This window comes from Penicillium atrosanguineum (assembly GCF_028827265.1).
Source record: "Penicillium atrosanguineum strain IBT 20685 chromosome Unknown utg000008l_segment0_segment0, whole genome shotgun sequence".
NCBI classification, from domain to species: domain Eukaryota; kingdom Fungi; phylum Ascomycota; class Eurotiomycetes; order Eurotiales; family Aspergillaceae; genus Penicillium; species Penicillium atrosanguineum.
Genome location: NW_026623140.1, coordinates 2,823,133 through 2,840,848, shown reverse-complemented (window position 1 = coordinate 2,840,848; position 17,716 = coordinate 2,823,133). Strand labels below are relative to the sequence as shown.

Below are 17,716 nucleotides of genomic sequence, written 5' to 3'. Positions count from 1 at the left end.
CGGTGGGTGTGGAGGATGGAATTGTAGTGCGAAGGGAGAGGTGTTGACGGGCGCGGGCAGAAGTTGGATCGGTTTTCCCTTCTCCCACCTCCCCGCCAACACAAGCCATGGACCCCCAGAAACAGCTTCAGTCCCTTTCGGACGAGTTTGACCAGCTGCAGACCGGTAAGCTTTGGCCTGCTATTTATTTCTACTATTCTCCGTATCTAATTGTGTTCCGGGATTCTAGAACTCGAGGGTCTTGTCGATGCCCGCCAGAAGCTCGAGTCGCAGCAGCAAGAGAACCAGGGTGTTCAGGCTGAGTTCAACCAGTTGGACGATGACTCCAACATCTACAAGCTCGTCGGACCCGTCCTCTTGAAGCAAGATAAGACCGAAGCCACCATGGCCGTCAATGGCCGCCTGGAGTTCATCGAGAAGGAAATGTGGGTGGCTTGATCTTGGCTGGTGGGAATATATCACTGACCCTTCCTCGACAGCAAGCGAATTGAGAAGGAGATCGAAGATAAGCAGGAATTGGGTGAGAAGAAGCGCGCCGAGGTAATGATAATCCGCAATAATTGGTGCACCCATACTGACATATTACCTTTTAGGTCATGGCAATCCAAGCCCAAGCTCAGCAGCAAGCTGCCCCTGCCTCCGCGTGAGCTTGAGAAGCCCCAATGTGGCGGAGATAATGCCGATGGGTGATGGTGAAGCACGTTGATGCAAGTGTTAGAACCCTGATCTGCTATGCACAGCGCAACTTGAAAGGCCTCGGTATGCCCGGTACACACCAAGGAAGGAGACGGTGTCGGTTAATGCTGCGGTGCAGTCTGGTAGGCGATAAGAGAGTTTCTGCACTTGAGGTGATTATTCGGTACGAGGATCAACGATGCATGAAGATGAAAACGACGGGCGATGCTTGCCACGAAGATATACCCATTCAAATTCTGTATAGCTTGGAAAAGAAGGTGGCTACGCAGTCACCCAGTTGAGAGAATATGACGTCTATGACCAATCTTAATTTTTGCTGATCCATCTATCACATTTATAAGAAAACCGAACAGGACCGAGGCAAATCGCAACACCGCATAGATATCAACATCTTTGAATCGTTCATTTATTCATTTCGTAGCCAAAGAATTATGTGCGAATCACTTCTAATTATGACTTGACGAGCAAGCTCTTACCGGTCATCTCAGAAGGCTGCTCAATGCCCATGGCAGCGAGGACGGTAGGGGCGACATCACCCAGGACACCACCCTCCTTGGCGAGGCTCCAGCCAGCGGGGGCGTTGGCCATAACGAAGGGAACCGTGTTGAGAGTGTGGGAGGTCTTGGGAGTACCTTTCTCGTTGAGCATCTCCTCGGCGTTACTAGTAGGATTTGTTAGCCTTATCTATGAAAACATGAATGTTGGAGATGTAAGTTACCCGTGATCGGAAGTGATCATGAGAATGTAGTTGTGCTTCTTGCAGGCCTCATAGATCTCACCAATAGCCTTATCGGTGGCGGCAACACCCTGAATGGCGGCCTCGTACACACCAGTGTGGCCAACCATGTCAGGAGGAGCAAAGTTGTTCATGACGAAGTCGAAGTTGTTCTCGCCAATGCGCTCGGCCATCTTAGTACCGACAGCAGCGGCGCTCATCTTAGGGTCAAGATCGTAGGTGGCCACACGGGGCGAGGGAATCATGTCGCGGACCTCGCCAGGGAACTGCTTCTCAACACCACCGTTGAAGAAGAAAGTGACGTGGGCGTATTTCTCAGTCTCGGCAACGTGGCACTGGGAGTGGTTCTTCTTGCCCAGCCACTCGGCAAGGACGTTACCCATGTGCTGAGGAGGGAAAGCAACGGGGAAGGTGTAGTCGGTCTTGTACTGGGTCATGGTGGTGATGGAGATGTTCTTGGGGTAGGGGAAGTCGGGACGAGGGGGAGCGGTCGTAGTCACCAAGCAGCTGGGTGATCTCACGAACACGGTCCGAACGGTAGTTGAAGAAGAAGACGGTGTCATCGTCTGGGATAGGTTAGCTTAATGGTTGTATTTGATACAGTTTGAGCGGGATACAAACCCTGGATACGGCGCTCTTTGCCGCCAACAATGATGGGCTTCAGGAACTCATCATTTTCCTTCTTCTCGTAGCGCTCCTTGATGGTCTGAAGAGGGTCGGAGCTCTCCTCGCCCTCGCCAGTGATCAGACCCTTCATACCAATCTCGACACGCTCCCAGCGCTTATCACGGTCCATGATGTAGTAACGGCCAACGACGGTGGCAATCTCACCAACACCAAGCTCCTTGGTCTTCTTAAGCAGCTGCTCCATGTAGATAACGGAGCTCTTGGGATCGGTATCACGGCCATCACCAAAGAAGTGGATGAAGACCTGGGGGATTTGCATCTTCTTGGCGACCTCGAGCAGAGCGAACAGGTGAGTGATGTTGGAGTGGACACCACCGTCTGAGACCAGACCACACAGGTGCAGACGGCCATTACCCTCCTTGGCGCGAGTGAAGCACTTGGCAACGTTCTCAACCTTGTTCATCTCACCCTTCTTGAGGACCTGATCAATGCGAACACTATCCTGCCAGACAACACGACCAGCACCAATGTTCAGGTGACCGACCTCACTGTTGCCCATCAGTCCCTCGGGGAGACCGACGGCCAGCGAGGAGGCCTCGAGCTCAGTGAAGCCCTGGGCAGTCTTCGAGTTGGCCTCGGCGAAGCCGGACATGAACGGGGTCTCGGCGGCGGCGATGGCATCGCCCTCCGGGGGCGAGTTGGGGCCCGCAATACCCCAGCCGTCAATTACGACTGGAAGGACGAATTAGCTCTGGGTTTTGGGGACCTGGGGGGCAAGTAGATCATACTCAAAGCGACTTTCTGGTCGACAGCCATGGTGGGGGTGTATGTAATCGGAATCACACCACTATAACAAGTCAATGGATGATCCTAGTCAAGATAACGAGGATACAGTTGGGGAGCTGCTTACCAAGGTAGATAGTGAGGAGAAAGAAGGAAATCGTGGGCGCCAGTCAAGACAACGAAAATGTTACCGGTGAAGGAGGGGCATTCCCGGTGACGCTTTTGGTTCTCTAGCCCCGACGTCACAGCACGTTCCGACTCTTCCCTAAATACTTACCCCAGTCCCCGGCTTTTGGTCGTTATTCACACTTCTTCCCTCGGGTTCCGATTCTACCTCGATCTGCAATGGCTTCTAGATCGCCACCTACAGCCACGCCGCTGCCCAAATCCTCGGTCGCGCCCGAGAGTCCCAAAGACGCGACCGCATCACAACCAGTGTCTTTCCCTTCACCGACAACATTTGAGATCATCCCACCACTCCATGGCATTCTCTCTCGCCTGCTCATTCAAAAGCCGCCGTCCAATCAACCCGGTGACGCTCCTGGCGAAGCCAATGGAGCTCTAGGAGCTTCGGATAACGCGCCATCACAAAGCCAACAAGCTCCTACGAGCATCCCCGGAGGTGGAAACAACGACACTGGAGTTTCACAGTCTGCTGCCGATATTCCTATCCTCAACCCTAAGGCCTCGGAGCATCTAGATACCAAAGACCTTCCCACGGCAACCAGCTCGGTGAAGATTCGGATCCAGAAGGCGCGCGGCGTAGTCGAGGAGCTTCCAGATGTGCATCGATCCGTGGAAGAACAAGAAAATGAAATCCAGGAGCTTGAGGACCGGGTTGCCCGTCTGCGGGCTGTGATCTCAGACTTTGGGAGCCGCGCAGGAAAGAATCAGGCGGACCGCGCTGAGGTGGCAGCATGAAGAACACACTGTTTGACAAAAAAGGGCAATAATCTGGGGTCTAATAATGCTGGATCTGCAGGCCCCAATTCCCTAGGCGTTTTTATTGGATTCATGGAAAGGAATACCCAATGTGTCTTTAGCGATCATCTCATCCGGGACCTGAGTCCCAAGTTGCATCAAGCACATATCGTGCTTGGGAAGGACAAGAAAGTAAATCGGCCCCAGTGATGGGCCAGACCATGATTGAATGTGATTGAATGGAACTACATTAGTGCGTACTTATGCACTTAGGAACAAACAAAAAGAAATGTAGCCAAATGGAGGAGCTATACAGCTTTCGTACAGGGTCCCCAGCCCCAATCTGGTGAAAGTCTCCGATATCGCGACATCCGTGGTGATGCCTGAGGCACTCGGCGATCCTTCCCCTCCCCCCACCAACGAACTTTCTTACTTTTTTTTCCTTCTTCCCTTCCTATATCTTCATCTCATCGTTCTCCCTCTTCTATTTTCTCCTAACCCTTTAAGGAGATACCTCTCATCACAATGTCGTCCTACGCCCTGTCTGAGGCCCACAAGGCTGTAAGTATTCTTCTTCTTTCATGCTAGAGCAGACCGTTGACTCATCATGCCATACAGCAAATGCACGTTAGTCTCAAGGAGAGTGATCCCGAGATCGCCAAGATCATGGTATGTGAATACCCCAATTGATTTAGTAGCTCAATGAAGCTATCTTGTACATTGTTTTTGGAAGCCGGTGGCTAATTGTCGTCTTGTAGGATCTTGAGATCCAGCGTCAGCGCGAGTCCGTCGTCCTGATTGCCTCGGAGAACTTCACCTCCCGCGCTGTCTTCGATGCTCTTGGTTCCCCTATGTGCAACAAGTACTCTGAGGGTTACCCCGGTGCTCGCTACTACGGTGGTAACCAGCACATTGATGCTATTGAGATCACCTGTCAGCAGCGTGCCCTCAAGGCCTTCAACCTTGACTCCGCCAAGTGGGGTGTCAACGTTCAGTGCCTTTCTGGCTCCCCTGCCAACCTGCAGGTCTACCAGGCCTTGATGCGTCCCCATGACCGTCTGATGGGTCTCGACCTCCCCCACGGTGGTCACTTGTCCCACGGCTATGCTACTCCCACCAAGAAGTAAGATTTCCATCCAGTCATCACCTTTCATCCAATCGATTCTAATAAGCTTACCAGGATCTCCGCTGTCTCTACCTACTTCGAGAGTTTCCCCTACCGTGTCAACCTTGAGACTGGTATCATCGACTACGACCAGCTCGAGACCAACGCCGAGATGTACCGCCCCAAGATCCTGGTCGCTGGTACTTCCGCCTACTGCCGTCTGATTGACTACAAGCGCATGCGCGAGATCGCTGACAAGGTCGGTGCTTACCTTGTTGTCGACATGGCTCACATCTCTGGCCTGATCGCTGCTGGCGTCATCCCCTCTCCTTTCGAGTACGCCGATGTTGTCACCACCACCACCCACAAGTCTCTCCGCGGTCCCCGTGGTGCCATGATCTTCTTCCGCAAGGGTGTCCGTGGCCAGGACAAGGCCGGCAAGGACATCATGTACGATCTTGAGAACCCCATCAACTTCTCCGTCTTCCCCGGTCACCAGGGTGGTCCCCACAACCACACCATCACCGCTCTGGCTGTTGCTCTCAAGCAGGCCGACACCCTTGAGTTCAAGCAGTACCAGGAGCAGGTCATCAAGAACGCCAAGGCTCTTGAGACTGAGTTCAAGGCTCTCGGTCACAAGCTTGTGTCCGACGGCACTGACAGCCACATGGTCCTCGTTGACCTCCGTGGCAAGGTTGATGGTGCTCGTGTTGAGGCTGTCCTCGAGCAGATCAACATTGCTTGCAACAAGAACTCCGTCCCCGGTGACAAGTCTGCCCTGACCCCCGGTGGTATCCGCATTGGTGCTCCCGCCATGTCCTCCCGTGGTATGGGTGAGGAGGACTTCAAGCGCATTGCCCGTTACGTCGACCAGGCCGTCAACATCTGCAAGTCTGTCCAGAGCGAGCTCCCCAAGGAGGCCAACAAGCAGAAGGACTTCAAGGCCAAGGTTGCCTCCGGCACCGTCCCTGAGATCCTGGCTCTCCGCAAGGAGGTTGCCGGCTGGGCCAGCTCTTTCCCCCTGCCCGTTTAAATTAGTCCCCCTAGGACTATAGTGGGGAGGTGACTGTCATGATATGAAAGTTACGAAGAGAGATCCTTGGGATCTCGCGAGTTCAACATCACGAAAGCGTCGGTAAGATGCAAATACCACACGGTGCGTTATTTGGGGTTTATATACAGGTCTGCTCTTTCAACCTTAGGTCTGGGTTCGGTAATTTTTGTTTTTCTTTGTTTTTGAGCATATGAAACGAGCAACATCACCTCGCCGCTTATTCAACTGCGGGAGGGTCTGGTTTCCAGGAGACCAAAAAAGTTCAACATGATCTGGCGTGGGGGCCTTTGATTTCGCTGTACATCACCATTAACTGAAATGGAATACCATTCAATGGTAAAAACTCTTCCTACTAACTTGTATATTTTCGTTCTTGCTAGATTCTCAGGCTGTAGGTGTTATGTAAGGACCCATCACGTGTCGAACCATATCTCCCCGCCTTCACTCGGTCATTTCGTCACTTGTCTTAGTGTTTCAGGCGTCGCTCGTCCTCCCTCGCACTGCCGCCCCCCTCAACTTCCTCAGATCACCTTCGACACTGCTCCGAGTCTGTTACGGGTCGCTTTCCATTGGGTTTGTCCCCGATAAGCAGCCTTCTATCCTGTCTGCGACCCCGCAGTCGTCATTATCCACCAGGCTCGTGGTTGCTTCAAGGATCTGAAGTGGTGCGGCAGTGCAGAAGCCAGTTCTGTGTCAGTTCATCTTCAAGCTAAGAACACAAACCCTTTGCAGAAATGGCAAACCAAGCCCAGTGCCTCTATTGCTTTGAGAGTCTTTATGCCTCGTTTGAGGATCGTGAGCCCGCCAGTTTGGCAGCTATAGAAGCGCTCTGGGAACAGTACGAGCAGTCTAAGGAACTATCAAAGTTCGCGAATGAGGAATACGAGCAGTCTGTAAATGACGATGAGGATGCCGAACAGGATAGTCGGCCCAAGGCCCTGCAAATCCCTCGCATTAAACGTCTGCAGAGCCAGGCGTCCGACTCGTCCAGCACGGCCACAACGCCATCAAGCACCTCTAACACATCATCTAACTCGAATCTGTCAGCCTCTACAGCGATGACGACTCCTAGTGTACTGTCTGGAATTTCCAAGTCGTCTGAGCAACGATACCCACTATTCGTGACGTGGAATACGCTGTCTCGAAGCGGTTCCAAGTCTCTTCGCGGGTGCATAGGCACGTTCGAGGCAAAGGACCTCGCGGCGGGGCTCAAGTCATACGCTTTAACCTCGTACGTGGATCATTTCTCTTTCAAAGAGCCGAAGCCATTACGAACCCAACTCCAAGGCCAGGATCATCTTTGTTAACATCTTGAAAATGCAGGGCTTTCGACGATTCCCGCTTCTCCCCAATTCCCAAATCTCTCCTGCCTTCACTCCAATGTGCTCTAACCCTTCTGGGCTCCTTCGAACCCTGCACCGACGCCATGGACTGGACACTCGGCACACACGGCATCCGCATTTCGTTCATACATCGCGGCCGGCGCCACGGCGCCACATATCTCCCCGATGTAGCCACCGAACAGGGCTGGACGAAAGAAGAGACAGTTGAGAGCCTGATGCGGAAAGCGGGCTGGGATGGCGGTGCTGGAAGTGCTGCACGAAAACTCCTTCGAGGAGCATCGAGTACTCCCTTTGGAATGAAGTCGTGGGAACAGGTCTCGGATTTCAAGACTGTTCGGTATCAGGGTCTCAAGGCCAAGGCTAGTTATAAGGACTGGCAGGACTGGCGGAACTGGGTGCTTTCTCTAGACGATGGAAGGGACATTTTGAGTTTGGCCTGATTGTGGATGCTTCTAGACGACCCCGTTTAATTCTAGACGGGTTCATGGTGATGATAATGATTCTTTGATATATATAATGGCACTATACAATGACAAGAGGGGACCATTCCCTCATCTACTTTGAATGACATACTTCCAATGCTGGAGAGAGCCGATGATTTCATCAGTCATTGCAATTGGTCATGATATGTAGACTCGAAATATGGATTGGACACCAGTGCCCTAGTCCAGAGTAGATAACGTCCAAGTGTGTACACATCTTACTTTCCATGAGCCCCACGGCCACTCCATAATCCAGCAACCATGGCCTTGACCCTCCGCTCCTGCTCCTGGATCTGCGCCTCCGTCTGCCCACGTGCATTACCCCGACTATCAATCTGCATGGGACTACCGCCCTCACTCGCACCCTCGTTCGCCTGACTCTGCTCCTCAGCAACAACCTCATTTCCATTAACACGCTCAGGCTTCGGATCGATGCTCATAACGCCATCCATCATGAAACCGCCGCCCTCACGCAGCTTGTTAATAGCGCGCACGGTATCGATAGCCCGGTGCAGGGTGCGGCGTGCGTTGAAGTTCTTCTTGACGGTGGGAAGAAGGTCTTCGCCAGATCCGATCTTCGACTGGTCGTAGGGAGGATTGATCCAGGTGTGCTGCAGGGCTTCGTGAGCGGTCATGCGCTTGGTTGGGTCGGTTGTCAGACAGCCTTTAATGAATTGGCGCGCTTCCTGGGATACGCCGCGCCAGTACTCCAGTGGTGTGAAGGAGTAGTCCGCGGCGAGGATGGCCTGCATCTCTTCCAGGTTGGAGTCACGATCGAATGGGGTGTATCCGCATAGAAGGAAGTAGGTGATCACGCCAATGGCCCAGATATCACTATAACGTGGCATAAAGTATTAGCCGTGTACTGGGAACGCACGTCCAGTGAAGACTTACACTGGTTTTCCGTGCCCGCTCTTCTTGAAGATTTCCGGTGCCATGTACCCCGGTGTACCGCACGTTGTGGTAAGTACATGGAACTGCTCCTCATCCATGATCCTGGATAAGCCAAAGTCGGCGATCAGAAGGTCTGCGTTATCCTCCGGGGTACGGAAGAGCAAGTTCTCAGGCTTCAAATCGCGGTGCACGATGCCGTGGTCATGGAGATATGCCACCGCAGAAAGGACGGCGCGAATAAGATCAGCGGCGTCAGACTCGTAGTAGCTGCCTTTGCGACAGATGCGATCGAAAAGCTCACCACCCAGAGCGAGGTCGGTGACAAGGTACACTAAAGCGCATCAAGCATCAGCATCGGGTCGAAGACAAAGCTAGCCGCCGGGGCTGAACGCACAGTTGTTCATGGTCTCAAAGTAGTCCACCAGTGTAAGGATGTTCTGGTGGCCCATGGATACTTTCTTCAGCACTGCAATCTCATTTCGGACCTGGGCATGTCCCCGCGGGGACGGTGGTTAGCATCGTGTGCTCCGCCGTAGGAACGACTGCCCGTACCATGTGCTCGCGCCCCGCCATCAGACGCTTGTTAATGACCTTCGCAGCATAGTAGCGACCGGTGTCGATATGTACACACTCCTTAACAACGGAGTACGAGCCTGCGCCGAGGGTCTTGCCCGTCTTGTATCGGCACGGCTGGACCATCGGTCTCTGACCGCTCGGAGGTTGGGCCATTAGGAGAGTACGGGCGAGAAGGGGGAGGTTCAGGCAGGGCGAGATCGAATCGAGGGTTATCGGCGCAGTAAATACACGCGAGTGATTTATATGTAACTGTGTAGACGAGTCAGCCCGACTGCTGTGGCACAGCAGTGGTGTTCATATGTGCGGCGGAACCCCGCCAAGGTGCCCGCGCAGGGCCACTCACAGGAGATTGTTTACTCTCCAGCACCAAGGAGCGAAGGTGTGCAGGGGTTGTAATCAAATAGAGATATCGGAAATCCAGAGAAGAGAGGCAAAGTGGGAAGAGAAGAAGAGGAAAGATACAAGTGATTCACATTACGAGATCGACGAGGATCGCCAAACAGAGGCTATTTACACTTTGACCCAACACCGAGTAACTATGCCGCGTATGCCATGCTCAACTCCCAACCTTGAAAACGCCTTGTGTGACCCGAAAAGCCACTTAATGGCAAAGAAAAACATGCAAACATTAAAACATAAAACAGCTTACATCTGTGCAAGCACACTTTCCACAACGCCTTCGAGCAGTTGCAGACTATGGAACTTGGCAGCGCTCTGTAACACGCGCAGTTTCTTCTCCGTTTCCTTCAAGTCCACAGTGGGAGCCCAGGCACCACTGCAAGAGCAGTGTTCCATAAATTCGCTGATCTTTAGACCGCTGCATTTGGAACACTTGAGGTCTTGCGTCTGCCACTCAACAACAAGACCGTGCGCCTGGCCAATGAGGATTTCCTCTTGCGCCAACCGGTCATACTCGGTTTGACAGAAGGGGCAGCGCCATGGCTTGGGTGTCTTGCTGGTATCCCCCGGGTCGGGAAGTACGTCTTCGTCACGGCATAGATCCAGGTCGCGGATGAGACAGCAGGCGTTGCAGGTAAGCTCGGGCAGTTTCAGGCTAGCGCTAGGGTTCTCGAAGCGACCCTCTTTGCTAAATTCGCGCACTTCAAACAGGGCCAGTAGTTCCCGACGTAAAAGTCGGGATTCCAGGGTAGTTGTCTTGGACAGACTCAAAACCTGCATCAGCAGTTTCACCAGCTCTAGTGCCGGATTGCGCTTGTCTCCGTGGGGATCCACCAGGACGCCAGGAAGAACTGGGAAGGCATAGTCGGATGCGAGCTCGGGATGGAGCATCTCATCGCGCTGGCGGCGAATAAGACCAGAAATCTGCTTCTTCAGAGGCTTCGAGAATCGATCCGCGAGTACGGCCGTGAGCTCCTGGTTATCCCCTTGACTGGACTGCCCGATGGGAATCTGGGTCAAACGGGGCGTAGAAGAGATTTCGGCATCTTGCTGATCTGGTCGCTTCGCAGTATGCATCAATTCGATGTACTCGACAACCCAGTCGTGGAAGATAGTTTGCATGGGCGTCGGCAAGAATCGGCTGAGTTGCCAGTGCATGACGGTCTCGAGGTCCTGCTTGTCGGCCTCAACTACTTCCCGACAGCCTTTACCTCCATAGTTGTACTCATCGTACCAGACGAGGTAGTCCCAGTATTCCTTGATCTCAAGATCGACGAAGTGGAATTGAGGATTAGCTCGGATCGACTTCAGCACGTATTGACTGTAAGCGTAGGCATTGCCGACCTCGGTCTTGGTGGTCTGAAGCAGAAGACGGGTCGGGCTGGCGAAGATCACATTTGAACCAACTCGTCGGAACTCGGCCATCAACCTCTGGAACGACTTGCGGGAGAGCAGTCGCACGTAGTTGTGCAAGGATCGATCATAGAGACACGAGACGGGGCTCTCCACCCATCGAATCAAATGTTGGACCATGATATCAGCCATGCTATTTCCAGCGCATGCTTCTGTCCACCAGTTCTTGACCATCTCTCGCAAAACAACCGCGCCAGCAGATGCAAATGCCTTCTCGGAGTACAGAACCCCTGTGTCTTCTGCGCCACCAGAGGGGGCTAAAAGGGCATCATTCCCATCCATGTCGTTGACAATGGAGGATGTGAGAATTGTATTGATGGCAAGGTTGCGAACATCCAGCTCGATGCATACTGTTGAATAAGAACTTGGCGAGTTCACTGCTGGCATGTTGACCTTATCCAAGGAATCAACGATATCATCTCTTTCATAGCCGGCATGGTCTGGTCGTGGCGCCGTAGACCACCAGAGAACAACATTGCTCTTCTGAAGTCGTCTAGCATACGAAATATCGATTAGATAGCGAGGATCATCTGTCTCCAAGTTGCAAAGCGGCACATCTCCGTAACGAGCAAGCAGGGTCAGGTGCTGGATCCAGGCTGCAAGATACAGGTAATGGGTGACCAGGCGTCTTGCGATGAAGGATTGCCAGCCGAGGGGTGGAAGATCCATGTCCGAAACTTCGGGTTTCACAAACAGGGTGGGATATTCCTTCAAAATAGGAATCTCGTGACATAGTCGGTCCTTTTGCTGGGACTGAATGATCAAAATAGCTGGTTGGGTCTCCTCACTGCGGAGTTTCCTCACCAAGTCACCAATTTCGAGGTGAGCCTTCCGTCGAGTCATCACCTGGGTCGTCCTGAAATGAATCTTTTCTTGGTACTCAAACGCATTTTGTGCTGCATCACTAGCAGTGTCTTGCAGCTTGCGAGAAAGCAGCTCGGAGTAAATTTTATCGACATTTGGCAGGCCTTGGGCATCCCTGGTCCTATTCAGGATAACAATATTGGCTTCCTTTTTAGCCGTTGAGAACAGGGCAAAGACTTGTCGATCTCCGGAGGCAACGTGGTATAGGTAATGGTATGCCAAGGACGAATTAATCAAATAAGGTTCGTCAGAAGTGGCATGAAGCAGAGTAGAGAGATCAAAGCCTTTGTCCAAACCGTCACCGAGCACGCCACGCTGTTCTTCATCAAAAGTACAGTGGCTTCCAAGCTTCAGCACTGCTCGGATACTTGGTGTAATGTTTCGCTCATAAACGCCCTCGATACTGGGATGTTGGAACAAAGCATCCATCTTATCAGCCTCCTCGAGGAACTTGTCTTCGGTCAACGACACACGGAAGAGGTGGACCGAAGGATGTCCATTAGGAAGGGTATGATTGACCTTCTCAACCTCGCACTCTGGCACATCTATGTCGGGCAGAGAGTCCCGCTTCAAATTCACGAAGAATTGCCGCGGTACTTTAACATTGAGTGCGTGAATCTTTTGATCAATCAACACGAAGGCCTGCACAATACCTGGCCGGCCGGTTTCACAGAGCTGCAGAACCTGCCATGTACTGATGTACAGCATCTGGGCCTGGTTGCGGAAGAAGTTGCTCAGGGAGTCAGTGGCAACATTGGTCCGCTCGCCAAACAATTGGCGACGACGAATCCGTGCTTGCTTCTGGATCTTCCACTTTTGCTTCTGGTACTTGAGGAACCCTTCATAATCCTCTGATATGGATGGCATGACTGCCGGCAGAGTAGCAAAAGGATCCAGCGATGTCTTGGGAGCGCTCTCTGGATGCTTCCTCTTCTGAGCAACCTTGCTTTCAGGAGACTTGATTTTCTGTGTCGAGCTTGCAATAACTTCTTCCATGTCACCGGCATGTTGAACCCGGTGCTCCAGAATGTTGGCGGAGATGGAAGAAAGCGGAGCCTTCTCGGACTTCTCAAACAAATCAGTCATCTTCTTCTGCTTGAATTTGTCGTCCTTTTGGTTGATCCGTCGCTGCAGCCAGTCAGGGTGAGCAACGCGTGGGACCGGGTTCCGAATCTTCTGAAGCGCAGCAGGGATGGTAATGAGCTTCTGCACCACGGACCCCAGACGCTCAAGATAATAATCCCAGTCAATGACGGTACGAGGATCTATATCTCCGGGGTCTTCCTTGAGCCATTTTCGCAGGAAGAAGCGCTTGACACTCTCCTCTGCAGAGAAAATTGTCACAGGAATAGCTCGTTCAGTAACAGGGGTGTTCCTCGGCCTTGACGAGATAATGTACTTGCAGTTGAGACCCTTGTCTTTAACCATCTGCTCGCCCAAGAACTCTGCGAGGCGTTTTGCAGTGGTGATAGATGTCGACTTTTGATTTCCATATTCCTCCAAAGTCTTGGACATACTTCGGTTCTCCGAAATGAGATCAATCAGCTCTTCGTCAGCTAAAGTTGCCCCCTGCTCGTAGAGGACATCCAACCATCGATCAGCAACTCGAGCCACGGCGGCATACGTCTCGGCAAGGTTCGTCCCATCTAAGAAGAACTTGAAAATCTGGGTTTGGAAGATCTTGATGAGCTTCAACTCTCCTCTTCGCTTGACTTCAAATCCCTTGAGTTCCGCTAGAGACCCATCGTGGTTGAAGACGGCATATCGCTTCTTTAAGTTCTTGTCTTCTTCCTTTGAGGTCGGCAGGATCATAGCTCGGTAGGGCCCGTCAACTTCGAAGAAAATGGAATTTTCACTGTGAGTCTCATACTTGAAAGTCGATGGGTCGGTGAGCGCCTGGTACTGGTGATTTGTGTAACGAGCGTGAACGAGGTGATTAAGCATGACACAAGGGTACGAAATTCCCAACTTCTTCCCATTCTTCAGAGTGAAGGTGAAGTTTTCAGGGAAGGTACCGGGAAGCATACACCAAATACCATCGGTATCAAGCTCTAGAGGTCGGCCGATGCGCTCAACGAGCTCTCGTGCCATCTGAATGATATGGGCACCCGTCAAACAGGTAACACCAGCCATTTCCATGGAATACCATCGCGATCCCTTTCGCATGACATAGCCGTAGAAACTGTTCAGAATGACCTTGTGTGCAAGTTGGAGTGAATCGTATAAAATAATCATCTTCTTGGCCTCGTCAATTTCAGCTGCAGAAGCACCTGACGACTGCAAAGAATCAGTCTTGTTTTTCCAGACCTTCTGCTTGCCCTTGAAATCATATCGCCGATCACGGAAGTCGCGCACTGTATCGACGTAAAATGGGTTTTCTCTCTGGCAGATAATGGCCTCTCGTTCCATCGTCTTACTGTCGTGAATTTTGTGGTAGATCTTTTTGCTGTAATCCTGGAGTCGCTTCTTGATCACTCCGGCTTGTTCCTCGATACCGAGATCGCCGAATGACCTCATTGGGGAATTCTTGTATTTACCGGGGAATCGTTCATTCGCGGTAGCACGTCGAATCATGTTGTATTCGTCGCGCTTCGCAGGCAAGAACTCACCACGCCATGCCCACGGCATTCGTCTGTCACAGGTCTTTCCGGGGCGGTTGAAATCGCATGCCGCACAGTCTGATTCGTTGATCAAAGAATCTGGTTGCAATCGATTGGTGATCATGATATTGGGGTACATAGAGGCGACGTCCAAGTGGTAGATGAAAGGCACCTCGTTTCGAACAGGGTTGTTCTGCAAGTCGAGTAGACGTTCTGCGATCTGAGCCTTGACTTCTTCGAAGTTCGTCACATCGTCCATGGACTTCTTCTCTTCAACCTCAATACTGAACCTGAGGGCATGGTCTAGATCTCGAATAAGCTCCTCCATAGCCTTGGGGTCGACATTGAAGGCGACCGGGATGTCACTTCGGAAAACACCCGCCTCGATACTTTCGACGTGACCACCAACATAGGTTTCCGACTCAAGCAAATGGCCATCATAAAAGGCTTCGGGTGGGTCCTTGTGCTTGTTGGGAAGAACAATCTCATGTTGATAGGCTTGGACCATGAGCAACATCTCGCAGAGAGTTCCAGTTCCCTTTCGCAGTGTTTCGTCGGCATTCAAAGGAATGATGGTACACAGGGAGAAGATGAAGGGGTGCACATATTTCATGTATAGGTAGTAGGTTGCGACAGCATCGGAAACTGAGTACTCGGCGAGAGTTTGGGGCCGTTCACTCGCATATGGAGTCATCAGTTCGGGGTCAAGTTCATCTGGGTCGTAGCCGAGCTTGGCGACAGTCACAGCTTTCAAGCCACGACTTCCTTGCGGCAGATAACTATCACGGTTCACCCACGCAAAACAATCCATATGCACACAGTAATCGGCCTGGTAGATGTCTTCGCTGTTCTTTCTGAAGCCGATCTCCGAGTACATGTCAATTCCGTTGACGCTCGCTCTCGCTTCCACGAACGGCCAATCGAAAAAGTCACCGTTGTAGGTAGCAATAACAGTGGGTTTGGCGATCTTGATATGCTCGAAAAAGCGCTCCAATACACCCCTCTCGTTGGGCTCGTTGAAAATAATGAAAGGTCCGTTGTATTCAGGCTTTGGTGTGTATTCGAAGTCGTTAATATCCTCGGAAACGATTTCTCGGTTGGTGATCAAGAATCCTTGCCCGTCAATCATGTAGGAAATCATCATGACCTGATCGATCACTGCATCAGGAAACTTGAGGGGTAGTTTTGTGGTTTCGATATCGAAGGCAAGCACCACAGGGTCGGCACGCTGAAGTCGTTCTTCTAGGCAGGATAACGAAATCTCGCCGTGCTTTGCCTGCACATTATACCACTTTCCGATGCGAATATCTGTAGACTGTGAGCCTGGTATTCTGACATCCGAAAATGAAAATCACGCACCCTTGTCAATGCACACCCGGACATGATACGGAACATCGTACTCGCGAATATCAACAATAAAATCACTCGCTTGCGTGTTGGCATTAGGTCGTTGTTCATTAATTATTTCGTCGTCAAAAAGGTCGAAACCGGTGGTGGCACTGTAGAAATAAGTCCCAATCAGAAAATGACGATATCAAGGCCACCAAGGCGGAAGACAAACCTAGACATTTCGACGTATGCGTCCATTACACCTGCATTCTTCTTGTTCTTCTCGGCCAGAGGAAGAAGAGTTCTCCGCACTTCAAGCAGGTTGCTCACATTGGCAAAGTTCATCCTGATGAACGTCCTCCGGTGTCCAAGAAGATGATTTGGGAGATTCAGATCTTCCTTGTCAAGTCGCTTAAAGCTCTTGATCAAACCCTCGAATGACCTCTTAGACCATTCCTCCACTTCCATCTCATGGCCCTTTTTCACCGCAATCAGGAAATAAGGCTCGTATTCGACCGTCGCTTTGAAGCTGTTCCCGTCGTCTTGAAGAAAATAGAAGTCGACACCGGCGCGGCCACCTTGCACATTGGAGTCCTCTATTGTCGTACTGTGCATGTTGACGAGCCAGCCTGCCCTTGTTTCGCCGGACTCGAAACGCGGGAAACCAAGTTGTTCATCGATACTGTTGGCCAGCCGGATGGCCTCGAATTTCTCATCTTGAGATGTTGCTTCGCTTATGCGCAGGGAACCGAATTCGACTGTTTTTGTTCGTCGGGGACCAGAGGATGCAGCAGCTCCTCGGAACTTGTTCCCAAATTTGCTGGGTTTCCGCGACGGCATTGCGACACTGTCGCCCGGCCGGGCTGCTCAGATCAAATCGGAAGGCAGGGCGGGCAGATGGCGAGGAAATATCTCAGGTAAAATGAGTAAAACAAAGATAATATCGTCAGGGAGGAGAAGACGCGGGGGCAGGAAAGCAATCCTGCGACCAATGTCTGGAAGAGGGATCAGAAATGGCCCTGCGACTTGCACCGATCGAGGCAATCTCAATCACTTCTTTCGACGCGTCCGCGTCTACGCGTGGCTGAGTCAGCGATCTTCCGGAATAACTATCTGAATCGGTCTGCGCCGGATCATCAATACGCCACTTGATATTGACGGTGGTCCAATAAATTGTACCTCGTTTGAAGACGGCAAGATAATAACGATGTCGGACAATCCACGAGAGCCCGGCTCCTCCGAGGAGCCTGGCAGCCATCTTCCTGCCAGTATCCCGAACACCGATCCGAAGAAACCCAAGCACGACTTCCCCAAGTCGCAAGTCGGAAAGTTATGGGATGCATTCGGTGAACCCGAAGACCGCGTGAATGCTCTCTCAAATGCGACGTACAAGCCCCGTGGCAAGGATCCCAAAGATATCTCATATTCGGATGTCGTCGGCACAGTCTCTATGTCTGAGATGTCTTCATTCCACAAAGCACCCTGCGCACGAGAATCGCTATTGACCGGAATTGGTCTTGGATTCGGCGCTGGTGGTATGCGAGGTGTCTTTGGAGGTACATTCATGACTTCTAGTTATTGGAAATTGATTGAGGACTAATTCATTGGCATAGGTATGCGCTCATTATGGTCCGCTGGAAATTGGGCAGTCGGAGTATTCGCCGTTACCTCGCTAGCAGCCTACGAGCTCTGTCGGAGACAACGTGTTGAGGAAATGCACGGAATGAAGCAAGCGGTCGATTTGATGAAGGAATTGAAAGATAAGAAGCAAAGAGACAAGGAAAAGGCCGCCGAGGAGGCCACCAAGCGTGCGGAAGAGGATCGGCGGAGGAAGAGTTGGACGAACCTCTCCAACTACAAGTTCTGGTAGCGTTGCTTAATTACGAGCTGGAGT

The 17,716-nt window shown here is 51.8% G+C and overlaps 8 protein-coding genes across 8 annotated transcripts; 5 read left to right on the top strand and 3 right to left on the bottom strand.

Moving 5' to 3' along the window:
- Window positions 1-107: 107 nt before the first annotated feature.
- N7443_010594 (tubulin-binding prefolding complex subunit YKE2) lies at window positions 108-647 on the top strand (the record flags this gene model as incomplete). Its single annotated transcript, XM_056890650.1, has 4 exons — window positions 108-165; window positions 230-425; window positions 480-540; window positions 594-647. The coding sequence occupies 4 exons, from the start codon at window positions 108-110 to the stop codon at window positions 645-647; spliced, it is 369 nt and encodes a 122-aa protein (XP_056737141.1).
- A 499-nt stretch (window positions 648-1,146) lies between these two features.
- N7443_010593 (phosphoglycerate mutase, 2,3-bisphosphoglycerate-independent) lies at window positions 1,147-2,875 on the bottom strand (the record flags this gene model as incomplete). The annotated part of the gene is made up of 4 exons (XM_056890649.1): window positions 1,147-1,357; window positions 1,415-1,998; window positions 2,034-2,791; window positions 2,848-2,875. 4 exons carry the CDS (start codon window positions 2,873-2,875, stop codon window positions 1,147-1,149), a joined length of 1,581 nt encoding a protein of 526 aa, XP_056737140.1.
- Window positions 2,876-3,187: 312 nt separating this feature from the next.
- N7443_010592 (mediator of RNA polymerase II transcription subunit 9) lies at window positions 3,188-3,763 on the top strand (the record flags this gene model as incomplete). Its single annotated transcript, XM_056890648.1, has 1 exon — window positions 3,188-3,763. The coding sequence occupies one exon, from the start codon at window positions 3,188-3,190 to the stop codon at window positions 3,761-3,763; it is 576 nt and encodes a 191-aa protein (XP_056737139.1).
- Window positions 3,764-4,288: 525 nt separating this feature from the next.
- On the top strand, window positions 4,289-5,901 carry N7443_010591 (glycine hydroxymethyltransferase SHM2; the record flags this gene model as incomplete). The annotated part of the gene is made up of 4 exons (XM_056890647.1): window positions 4,289-4,324; window positions 4,382-4,432; window positions 4,522-4,886; window positions 4,944-5,901. 4 exons carry the CDS (start codon window positions 4,289-4,291, stop codon window positions 5,899-5,901), a joined length of 1,410 nt encoding a protein of 469 aa, XP_056737138.1.
- Window positions 5,902-6,656: 755 nt separating this feature from the next.
- N7443_010590 (AMMECR1 domain-containing protein) lies at window positions 6,657-7,705 on the top strand (the record flags this gene model as incomplete). The annotated part of the gene is made up of 2 exons (XM_056890646.1): window positions 6,657-7,153; window positions 7,246-7,705. 2 exons carry the CDS (start codon window positions 6,657-6,659, stop codon window positions 7,703-7,705), a joined length of 957 nt encoding a protein of 318 aa, XP_056737137.1.
- A 260-nt stretch (window positions 7,706-7,965) lies between these two features.
- N7443_010589 (serine/threonine-protein kinase) lies at window positions 7,966-9,370 on the bottom strand (the record flags this gene model as incomplete). Its single annotated transcript, XM_056890645.1, has 4 exons — window positions 7,966-8,581; window positions 8,642-8,972; window positions 9,036-9,126; window positions 9,194-9,370. The coding sequence occupies 4 exons, from the start codon at window positions 9,368-9,370 to the stop codon at window positions 7,966-7,968; spliced, it is 1,215 nt and encodes a 404-aa protein (XP_056737136.1).
- A 492-nt stretch (window positions 9,371-9,862) lies between these two features.
- N7443_010588 (DNA polymerase epsilon catalytic subunit POL2) lies at window positions 9,863-16,662 on the bottom strand (the record flags this gene model as incomplete). Its single annotated transcript, XM_056890644.1, has 3 exons — window positions 9,863-15,801; window positions 15,853-15,917; window positions 16,061-16,662. The coding sequence occupies 3 exons, from the start codon at window positions 16,660-16,662 to the stop codon at window positions 9,863-9,865; spliced, it is 6,606 nt and encodes a 2,201-aa protein (XP_056737135.1).
- Window positions 16,663-17,029: 367 nt separating this feature from the next.
- N7443_010587 (COX20 family protein) lies at window positions 17,030-17,692 on the top strand (the record flags this gene model as incomplete). The annotated part of the gene is made up of 2 exons (XM_056890643.1): window positions 17,030-17,378; window positions 17,436-17,692. 2 exons carry the CDS (start codon window positions 17,030-17,032, stop codon window positions 17,690-17,692), a joined length of 606 nt encoding a protein of 201 aa, XP_056737134.1.
- Window positions 17,693-17,716: the final 24 nt, after the last annotated feature.